The sequence below is a fragment of the Papilio machaon genome, chromosome 6, assembly GCF_912999745.1.
Source record: "Papilio machaon chromosome 6, ilPapMach1.1, whole genome shotgun sequence".
Taxonomy (NCBI): Eukaryota; Metazoa; Arthropoda; class Insecta; order Lepidoptera; family Papilionidae; genus Papilio; species Papilio machaon.
In genome coordinates this window covers 2,900,331-2,912,417 of record NC_059991.1, presented here as the reverse complement: position 1 = coordinate 2,912,417, position 12,087 = coordinate 2,900,331, and the positions used below count along the sequence as shown (strand labels likewise).

Below are 12,087 nucleotides of genomic sequence, written 5' to 3'. Positions count from 1 at the left end.
TTAGTATAAAGAGTTTCGACTTTTATCCCTCTCAACCTCCTTGAAAATATGGAGACAGCAATATGTTTTATCAATCTAATGTCGCAGTTGATTTCGGTAAGCATAACGTTTTCGGCCGTTACGATTGGCCGCCATGACAGTTCGCGTTCGAAATTTGAATGCGGCAAAGATGCGCAAACGCTGGCTATCGATTAGCAGTCGATAAGGCTAAGCGTGTGTGCGTAGGCTATTTAAATGGTTTCCGCTGATTTTATATATGTTAGCCGTATCCTGTCCTACGTACGATTTTAATAAATCAAATAATATCGGATTAATGTTAAAGCAGCTCACGGATCAAGTTCACTAACATCCACGACAATGTAAATCTGGCCTTGTAGACTTGTCGCTTTTAAATTATTGATGTTGTATGGATATAAAATTTTGCATCGTTGTTTGTTTAGCTTTATGGAGTTTATGGTATTCTTCTGAGCACCTGTTAGAGAATTTACAATCAACTGTTTAATTTTCTATGTATAATATTCTATGGAAATTAAATAATAGCCATTAAAAGCTTTTCTTACGTAGGTATAAAACTTTGATATAGCAATTTATAAATATACATACATATATGTATATGAATTTAATTTATATCAGTAGGTATGTATAAACGATACATATTGTAATAAGGAGTTAAAAAAGTTTTTTCTTTATTTTTTTAATTTATGTAGGTATATATTGCATTTCATTTCGGTTATGTAGGTAATTTTTATCAGCTCTTAAGACTGGCACTAGATTATTACCAGTTATTCCATTTCCAGAGTTATTCCATTTTAGATACCCGCTCCAAGTTATTTGCATACTTTGTAAACTTGTAAAATAACTTGACGGTTTTTTTAATGACAGGATAATAGATACAATAGTGTGGAAGAACAATTTGCTTCCATTCCCCCTGTCTATCGGCGAGCAATTATAAAACATACAGACTTGCCGCTAATTCTTCTCTGTCCGTATTAGGTGTTGCCAATTACAAAGGAATTATTAATTGCACGTTTAACTTATTTAATAAGGCGTGAAATTATTAATTAAAACGTAAGGTTTTTTTAATCATTTTTAACTGTTAAAATGTTTCCTTTATAAGAATATGGCCAATGGCCTAATGGTTAAGGGTACTTATAGCCGTTCACGTTGTGGGTTTGAATCCTGCCGTCCGATTACTATCGTGAACCATAGTTAGGCACGAGCCTAGATATTAGTTTGAATAGTGACCTACAAGAAATATTAGTAAATTTAAAATATTTTAACTAAAAAAAAAATTGTGCTATAAATTTATCGTTAAGAATTAAATTTATAAATCAATATGTTGAAGTGCTTATAGATATGAGGAGTGATATCTTTTGATTTGTTTCGTATTATCATTGATTGATATATTTACAACGATTACATTCGTGGTGTATGTGCGTAATAAACACGAATTGATATCATCGTGATAGTGTATCAGTGGATGGTAACCTGCGTAAAATGTCACCTTCAAGTAAATTTCGTTTCATTTACGATTTTAAAAATATTACCTTTTTATTCGGTTATAATTTTGTACTTATACTTTTAAAAAAAATACAAGAGACACAAAGTAACAGGAGTGTAACTTTGTTTTTTTTTATTGAGATCTATTTGTGGTTACTTACCTTTAGACCTATATTGAGGGCACAGATACGACTTCTAATAAAATAAAATAATTAATGACAAATGATAGTTACATTATAAGTACATGTTATGTTTAAAATGTTATATTTTTTTATTAATATATATTTTAGTACAATTTAATTTTATAATTGATAAAGTTATTAAGTTATAAGTTTTCATTTGTCATTAAATGTAAATAAATAAATGTATTCTGACATATCTATATCTATTTAATCTTTGACCTCTAACTAAAGCTCACAACTGGTAAACAGGTAGCTTTTGATTTAAGACTTAACAATTATTTATATTGTCTCACAGACAGCTATTATCTGTTAAATGAATTTCTAAACGCTCCGATAAACGTCAATCGACGGATTAAACGTTGTCCAATAAAAAACTGAAGCAGGTCCCAATAAATTATTCAATCTGGTGTTCATTTTAAAAGGCATCGATCAAGCCCTATCGGTGGCGCGTCGGCGATACAAAAATAACACGCGCCTCTGTTACTCCCGTCAAAGATTAACTTTAAAAATCTTACGCACCGAAAACACTGTCTTACGAAAGCGGTACGGAATCGAAGTCAGAATTCCGTCGCGTCATAATCATGTCTGGGCGATTTTGCGGAATAATAGAATCTCATGTCAATTTCATGTCAAAAAATTCGTTGGATATGTGTTTATTACAAGGACAACACAGTGATGTTTAGAATTATATTAACAGCAAGCTTGTGGCGAAACAAAAGCGATTCGGAACATCACCAACAATTGTCATATTAAACAACAATTCGTTTTAGATTCCGCCTCCGATTTGCGGCAGTGTGATAGGGGCGTTACGGATGATCTTTTTTCGTGGCCCCACATTGTTTTAGAAGACCTCTCTAATCCCCGCCGTATCGACACCTCAAGACAGTGTTTTATTGTTTGGTACATTTTTAATCCTAGCTAATGTGTCTGGTACTCTCATATTACCTTCTTTAAAACTCGGATTTTATTTGTGAAATCTATCAAAAAAATATAGACAATCTTGTTTTATGGTAGTTAGCTAGTTAGTGATATTAGGTCTAGATTTATTTATTAACTTTGGCTGCAAAAAATAATTAAAAAGTAATTTTATGCGTTAAACATTTAAACATATTTCTACTCGTCACAGAAACGTTTATTTTATTAAATATCGGGGCCAACGATATCAATCGCAAAATTATGTAAAAATTTATAACTTAATAAAATGAATTGGTTTGAATGTCAAAATTATGTTCAAAATATGATTATTTTTGATTTTAGGTGTTGCATATTGGACAAATACATATTGTTATCAAAATAGTAGTAATATTGTAAGGACAATTAAAATGATTAAGAACGGCTTCGGAAAAGACAATCTGGAAAAACACACATGCTACTTACTAAGAGATTGTTTAATTCCGCGCAGACAAAATCGCGGGCAAAAGCTAGTTACAGACTACATAATATATTTTGTTTTACATGGCCCATCATAAAAAATAGTTTTGTAGATCGCCAGAGGTTATCTAATGGATTCACGATAGTGGGTCGAGATAATGTCGAACACATTTTTTTAGATTTGGGCCTAAACGAGCGAGGCCCGGAGGTCCGAGAGGAATCAATTATCTTAATTGGGAGCTGGTCTAATCTTATTATGGGTACGCAGTTAACGTGCTAGGTGTAAGCCAACATGTTTGTATTGTATAACCATTATTATACGACACTATTAATTAAAAATGAGCCACAGAATTTTAGTCCAATTTTTTTTTAATTCTTGTACTTTTAACATTGTTAAATATGACATTGAATTTATTTTTGGGTTTCATAACTTTTTTTTTAATTATTTAAATATAATATTAAATTAAAGTTTCTTTGAAATTCAATAATTCATATTATGTAAGCTTAACTATGCTTTAACTGAAGCGTCTTTCGTATTAAATGATGGTAATTTAATACTGCGCCGGAGGTATTGGAGAGTTAAGAGATTTTTTACACCTCTAGCCCTGTCATTATATTACGTGACATAGATTGAAGTACAAAGGTACTTTATATGCTTGCTTATCTGTTACTTATATCTTGAATTGTTTTTGTTTTGCAAAAATTTGAGTTACAAAGGTTCTTTATTGTGTTGAGTTATATATGCTTACAAGCTGATAAGTTTAAAATTTATAAAACAACCTTTAAAAATTTCTTTCATATTTCACACGGTTATTGATAATTTACGGTAGACTATTAATTTAACTTTCTATATGAAAGTCAATATGACAACATCTACAATGAATATCGTTTTTAATAACCTAATACAATAAATATTGTAAAAAAACATAAAAACATAAAATAAAGAGCGAAGCCGCGAGTAAAATTATAGTTCTTATCACTGATATCGAGTTATGGGCAATCAGCAAAGATTTACAATGTCGAGTGTGCTACTGCGCATCGTGCGATCACACGGGCGAGATTTCAATGATTTAGATGCCGATACAGGCGCCTGCAGTGGCGAACGTTCTTACAGGTTCGTCGATGGCGTGCATGCAAATTTAGATCTTAATGACAAATGGTAACAGATACTGTCTGCTCCTTTATTCCGAGCACACGCATCGCGCTCGGTTTCCTGTTACATTTGCTGGATTGACTTTGCAGTTTGGAATCGATACTGCCTTGAGATTAAATCTTATAATGCAATCAAATAGAAAAAGGTAGCAGTCCATATGAAAGCTTCTATACGGTAATAACGCAAACTGAAAACAATTGACTGTAACCGGGACTAAATAAACAAAAGAAAGAGGATGCCAACAAAAAAAAATGTGATTTGCTTCAACTAGATCTCTCATCTAGAGACGTTGAGCAAATAAACTGAAAAACTTACAAATAAAAAGGTTAATACGCTTTATTCTTTAAAATTTGCATTGAACATAAGTTAATTATAACTTACCGATAGACCGTTGATCCTTGCTTTACTTATATAATAAGTAAGGATATAGGCGGTTTATCCTTACTCTTGTACTAACAAATAAGTAAACAGAAGTATATAAGCACTATAATTTTACGCGTAGCTCTTAGACTATTGGATCTTTTCTTTAATATTAGAAGTAACCAATAAGTAAGCAAAAGTATGTGCACGATGTCACTGGAATGCTATAAAAGTACGTGTTGCAATCGATCACGGTATCAGATACTTGGTACAACAGAACCTGTTAAACGTACTCGCTCCGAGCAAATAAAGTTGTGTGTTTTAAATTAACGTGTGATCTCTAGACGGTGTTGTGAGAATTAAATGCCGTTTACAAAGCCTTTTTAAATGTGAGCTTATGACCGTAATAATCAAATATAACTAGCAATTTAATTATTAATTTATAAAACACATTTAACGATTAGAATCAAATTTATCTAAAAATAAAAAACTAATAGAAAAGAATGAGTCAAGGTGAAAAGAATTAAATCGATTTTAATACAAAATAAAGCTTTATTTAAAGTTAGGTGCAATAATTTCGAGAACTTAAAAATAATGTTTGCAAATAATAATTTCTTAAATTAATCTTACTAATATAAATGCGAAAGTTTAGATGGATGGATGGATGGATGTTTGTTTTAAAGTATTTCCGTAACGGCTCAACGGATCATGATAAAATTTGGCACAGATGTAGAACATAGTCTAAAAGAACACATAGGCTACTTATTAAGCGCGGAAAGAGTCGCGGGCGACAGCTAGTGAAGAAATAAATACTGGTAGTATGAAAGTTTTTACATAATAGGCGCTAAATAAATTGAATATTTATAATAAGAACAAATAAACAGATTTGATAATTATCAATATTTAATCTAACTCTAAAGAATTAAGAGAAAAAAATCTTAAACTGATTTAAAATAGTGTTTAAATTGTGGTTTAAGATTTGGCAATAGTCGATAACAATAAAGCCTTGATAATTTTGTAAATAAAATATTAATTTCTTTGATGGTTATTTTAATTTGAATACTAGTTTTAGAATATACTTAAAAAATTTGAATCCCAAGTTTATATGTTAAATTAATAATTGAAAAGAAAAAGGGGAATTACATCTACCTAAGTGCTTAGACATGATAACATACTTGGTAATGTTGTAAATAAACTAAGAGATTTAATTTGGCAAAGACCTAAAATAATTTCGAATAACGCATGGCATATTTATCCTTTTTTTTTACTCCGAGCGGACGGAGTCGCAGGCATAAGCTATATTTCATAATTGATAGAAGACGTTCAAATAATTTATTAATAGGCTCTCGAACTCCTCGCGGCGACTTATCTCGTTACTTATCATTGATATTACCAGGAAATCGTACGAAATGAAGACAATTTGCGATAAATATGCGATTTCTTTTTATTTTATCAGCAAATCCTTTTTTCAGTCGATTGCCAGATAGCGGCGTTACCGGTTGTGATAGATCTTTTATTGTCCCAACTTTGGCACTACTGCAGATTATCATCGAGACAGCAGATCACATCTTATCGTTAACTGGTGAGATTCAATTTTCAAGTGTTCTCAATATCACTAGTGGATTAAAAGCTTTAATTTTCTTTATGGTGTAATCATGTCTTATCATAATTCGTATTTTTCTTTTATTTCAATGATTTAATAATAAAATGATATATTTAAGTCTAAGTATATTGATAAGTTCATCTTAGTGTAATATATAATTGTTGAATTGAATATATATGTCACAAGGTTATATAAACCTTAATGTATTGGTCTTATTTTTACGTCCTACTTGGAAGGAATCATTTTTTTAAAATTAAGAATATGTTTTTTATTATTTTTTTAATATTTAGTAAAATAACAATTATGTTAATAGGAAGATGTATAAGAATGGTTTAGTACGAGTATGTGTGTGATCTTTGTGATATAACATTTAGATGCATTCAATAACGTCTCTGACTTATCTCACCTTATCAATACTTACTTGGTCCGATGCTATATCAAATTTTATATATTTAATTTAGAAAAAAAATGATTTTAAAATAGAATCGAATATTGGAATACTCAAATATGTATTTTTTTCTTCCTAACAGTCGTGTTGACAGTTATTTTGTAAGAAAAGAGGAAATATTTTTTTAATATTTAGATGCACGTCTTTTCAAGGTTAGCTCGTCTTAACAATTAAGTTATAATTAGTTACTTTCTTTATACTTTTAAATTGAAGTGTACATATTAATTAGTAGTAATAAAGTACTTGAATGATTACATTTATTGGTTATTAGCATTCAATTAAAGTCATGATATAAGCAATAATAATTTGAGACAGTGGGCGATAACGTCGATGCTATCAGCTCGTATCCCTGACGTGTATGTTATCGCCACACAAATGAATACTAACAAATGTAGTTGCTAATACGGTTATTTTTAATCGCTGAACACAAGGTGTGTTTAACATTGGTTAACGTGGCAATAACACTGTGTTAGCAACAAAAAAGAGACAAGCCAAATTGTTATTTAAAACTTAAGCCTTAGTCTATGTTTAGACAAGTGGGATTCAACAGAAAAAGTCTATATTAATAAGTTATCTATAAAAAAATAATTTAAATATTTTCTGTAAAAACTTAAGTAATACTCTAAATATACACTGAGCAAATAACTTTAGTAAAACTAAAGAAAAATATATGTTGCAGATGTTTTAACTCAATAAATGAATTGAAGTGATTCCTATAAGATGTCAATAAAAACGTGTAACACCCTTATTCGGTGTCGTACATCTCAATAAAATAATATTACAGGCAACATGCTTATTAACAGCAAAGATAATACAGAATAATTCGTTATTCTTGGACTTTGAAATTTTTATTTATTTATTTTATACTTACTATATCGGAATTATAGATAAAAAATTAACACCATCTAGGTGATGATCAATAAAATACTTGTCTCTCTTAAAAATGTTCATTAACGAATAGTTTTTTTTTTAAATTAAATAAGTACAGTTTAAAATTCCAACCGCCATTACAGACACATATTGCTGTCTCTGTTTTTTAAAGAGAGTAAGAGAGATGTCATATACACACTGCAACAATGTAATGTACACAGAACAAACTACTTACGCCTGTAACCCAGAGAGGTAGGCAGAGTTGACGGTCTGATAAAATTACCTACATAATAAAATAATACAACGTGCTTAATTTTTTCATCCTTTTCTTCTATTAATCTAATAGTTTTGTTTATTTGCTTTGCATTTATACGTTGCATTTATTACAAAAAAGTCTTGTATTTTTCACAAATGTCATAAGTTGATATGTTAGTGTCTATTTCACATTCTTTATTTTTTTTATTAACTATTATTGTCACTGGAATGGCTGGTTGATCTGTTTGCCACCTGCTTGACCGACAATGGCAAAAACCGTAAACATTGGGGGTAAAAGTTAACTTTGTTTTGTTGTAGCAATTTGTAACAGTAGACTTCAACTGCATTAACACTTGTATTTAGCCATAGTGTCATCCCTTACACTTGCTCTTACAAAAGAGAGACAACGATGTAATAATAAAGGTTATATATACTCGTAGTTACTGCAGTAGAGTTCTACGAAATGAATTTAATAAAGTATGCGCTTGATTCTGTTTAAAGATTTTTTCCATGTTTTCAAGAAAAACCAATGAGAATGTTGACAGCTTGCTTCTGTTGTTAACATTGTTATTAATACGTCCGTACGTCGTATTTTTAAATAGGTTTTCCTTACCTATATTTAGCGTCTTAAATTAAACGTAGGATATTCAAACACGTACTAAAATATACAGGACAAATGTATTGCCTAGAACGCTTGTATTCAAAATAATTATTCTATTAATTTTATAACAAAATCGTTCAGTAACAATACGATTATTAAAGAGTTATAAACAAACTATAAATATTAGAATATTAAAAGTCAAAAGAGTATTATTTCGACAATACTTGGAATTTTGCTTGGCATATAACGTTCATTGTTTATGACGGAATTAAGAAACTCTCGATGCAAATGATTTGAATAAAGAACTGATAAAATATTAAATATTGTATTTAATATTACAAAATGTATAAGTATGAGAAAATAGATATCTAATCCTACATCTTATTTTATTTCAGAATTATTAAATATTCACATGATTGTCCAACGTAAATGTTTTTAGGTTTCTTGCTATAACTGAAAAATTTTAGTTATTAACGTAATATAACATTATAATGTCAACTAGCTGTCGCCCGCGACTTGAAAAATAGATGTTGGCCGATTCTCAGACCTACTGAATATGCTCACAAAATTTCATGAGAATCGGTCAAGCCGTTTCGGAGGAGTACGGGAACGAAAACTGTGACACGAGAATTTTATATATTAGATCTATTTTACTAAACAAAGGAACTACTATTAACACTGTTTAAATTATCACACAAATAGCTCTTTTCGTGTTAGTTTTTCTTTTATCCGAGTTTATAATGCGTTGTCGGTGGTATCTACGAAGTTAATTCCTTATTCTAGATGCGTATATGTAGATAGTTGCATATAAGTAATTCTTCTTAATCTAAAAGTGTGTAACAAATTTAATTACGCATATTTATTATAGAAATATAATTATAATTTAAAAGCAGTTGATAAGGAAATGCTTTAGTTTTGTAAATGTATATTTATCTAATATGAATGCGGTTGTTTTTAATTGACAAAAGAATCGGTAGCCTTTGTAGATAGATAGCGCGAGTAACTTTGCGGGTATATTCGATACCAAGATATGGCGTATAGATAACTTTTGTCAAGTTTAGTGGCAATAAAAATCACGGCTCGCTTGGCTAACATCGCTTAATGTGCGGTTGGCCGTTATCGCGGCCGTATCGAGTGTTGTTTGTGGTATATCGCCTAATCAAATTGGGAGCGTATCGATATCTTCGGCATCCGTAGATAGCGCACCCGCACCACCTTAATCTTAATTGATTGTAACGTTTTGACAAAACACCGGCTTGAGTACTGACGTTACGTTTTGTTTGATCTAGCGCAAATCGAATTGTCTTATAAAATCGCATAGGAAAACTGTAAGACTAGGAAGCTTCGTGATTCTTTTCCAATATTGAGGCACGCAAAGAGAGCAATTGCTGTACTACTATGGGATTAGAATGTTGGGCGTGAAGTGCTTTTATTTTGTACTCTAATTTAATAAAGTATTTATTTGTGTGTTTTAGGATCGAGGATCAACGATAACTACATTTGGATAATGCTAAGAGTGGATGAGGACGAGATCTAGTTTTTGACTGTTGCGATGCGGATATCGGTGTGGACTCATAGTGCGTGTTTATAAAAGCGATGCATGGTTTGTGAGGCCTTGGCGGTCATGGACATGAGTGGCGAGGGCGGCGCGGGGGCCGGCGCGGGCGCAGGCGCGCTGCAGCAGCGCTGGTACGATGGCCGCGTCAACGGCAGCCCGGCCGCCGGCGACGTGGGCGACGCCAATGCCGACGGCTTCTTCCATTCGCCGCTAGAGGGCGGACACCATAGCCGCTCGCGCTACTATCATCAGCAGATGCACGCCCCCTACTCCGCCGCTGTTGCATCGCACGGTAAGATATACATACCTACTTTATACATATGTAGATACACTTAACATCAACATAACATCGATTTTCATGCTTGATTCCGTTATTGATGAGTTTCCGTCTAAAATATGTTAAAACAGAAAAGAAGCGTTTATAATTAAAGTTGAAGCCATGAAGGTTTGGCCGATGTATGTTTAAATCTGGACCACCGACCGCTTTTTGTACAGTACAGAAGTTGTGTACGCTAAAGTATGGTTGGTATGACCACTAAAATTACAATAATGTTTACAACTTTTTGCTTTGGTCCGAAGGTACCAAAAAAACTGGGTCCAGGCGATGTAAGTTGTTCCACCTCTGAACACCCTATTTGGTTTATATGACAGGTCTTTTTCACTAAGTTTGGGATAACAGACAGTAACCCAAAATATGTATTTACATAATTTGACATATTAATATGATGTGCATTGGGTACATTCAGATTAATAAAATTCCTCATTAGTGGTACGAACCTAAAAATAAAACGAAATTTGTAAGATCCATATATCAGGCCAATGTTTATATACTTAAGGAATAAGCAGAAGTAGCGACAGTAACAATTAAATATGTGAAGCGGGCCTGCAATTCCGCGAGCGGGCCTGTCAGCATTTAAAGCAAATTGCGGCAGCGCGCGACCGCCCTTATCGCGCATCGGACGATATCTCTCCCGCACTCCACGATTAATTCAACAGAGCTGGCCGGTCAAAATCGCCATTCTGTAAGGTGACAGCTTAGGTAAACACCATCTAAAATGGGCCTCGACCGTAAAAGAAAAAAATGTATAATCTCATGGTTTTTGTTTTTTCATTTGAGGTTTAAATTTAATGGCCGCTATAAAGTTTTTCGTGGAGACAGGTGGCTCTTCTTTAAAATTTAACTACTCGTTCCGAGCCTTACGAAACATCGTCTATAGGTGCGTCCTTAAAGACTAGATTGGCATGCGCGCGCCGCGGCTAATTTATTGCTCGGTGCGTCGGTAGTGATGTGACACTCGAGAAACTGTGTCACTTCTCGGAATCGGAACTGGGAATCGATTTCGTCGCGTTCGCAGCAGTTACGTGGTGTATTTTATGTGTGTCCCCGCTTTAAACCGATTTTTGGCCTGTTTGTAAACTCTGTAAACTCGCTTCGTTATCGTGTTACGTCGAGGGTCACGCGGCGGCTTCTTCTTGCTTTGATGATATCTGAATCTGGTAAATTCATTTGTCGACACACTGCACACAGCACGGCAGCGGCCGTCGCCATTACGTATGATAAAATTATGTGAAACATTGATTTTCTGCTTGTTTTTATTTGACTTGTCAGCGTTCATCACAGATACGTTAAAATACAGTAATAATTTTCTCAATTCTTAATACAATGTTGTATACTTTTGTGTGATTGGTGAATCCGAGATCGTTAAATATGTTTGGGCAACATGAAGGCTATAAACTAGTACGATGACAGAGAGGACGTTCAGTCTGCAACTCTTTATGGCCTTTGAATGTGTTGGCGGTATCTTCACTAAAGGTTACGTTATTATTTTTATCAATATGAAGGTTTATAGTTTGTTTTATTTCAAATATTATTTGCATAATTGGCAAGTTATTTGTGTAGGTTTTTATATTGTAGGAGATAATTACTTAGGTTTGCTGGCTTCTTAGTATTTAAATGGTTTCTAAGGGACGTTCTCAAATAAAATAAACTGTATTTAACTAATCAGGCTTATATGTCTTTTTGATCTTTGATAGCATATTTGTACGGTACGTATCTGTAAGGTTTTAACATAATAATACCATTTAAGTAATTTTGTCACTGTTAAGTTCAGTGATTTGAATCAAGTTCCAAATTGGGATCTCGAGCAATGTAAAACAAAACGTAGACTTCTACATTCCATGGATCC

General features: G+C 32.6%; 1 protein-coding gene across 4 annotated transcripts in view; it reads left to right on the top strand.

Annotated features, from left to right (window-relative positions):
- Positions 1 to 12,087, top strand: part of LOC106716547 (GATA-binding factor C) — a 94,055-nt gene that overhangs the window by 2,014 nt on the left and 79,954 nt on the right. For 3 of the 4 annotated variants that reach the window (XM_045678203.1, XM_014510073.2, XM_045678201.1), the window contains exon 2: positions 9,819 to 10,193. In XM_045678203.1, coding sequence (XP_045534159.1) covers positions 9,944 to 10,193 — 250 coding nt within the window. In that variant the 5' untranslated portion in view covers positions 9,819 to 9,943. Of the gene's footprint in view, positions 1 to 6,052; positions 6,149 to 9,818; positions 10,194 to 12,087 lie in introns of those variants that run through there. The other variant, XM_045678202.1, reaches the window with a different exon arrangement.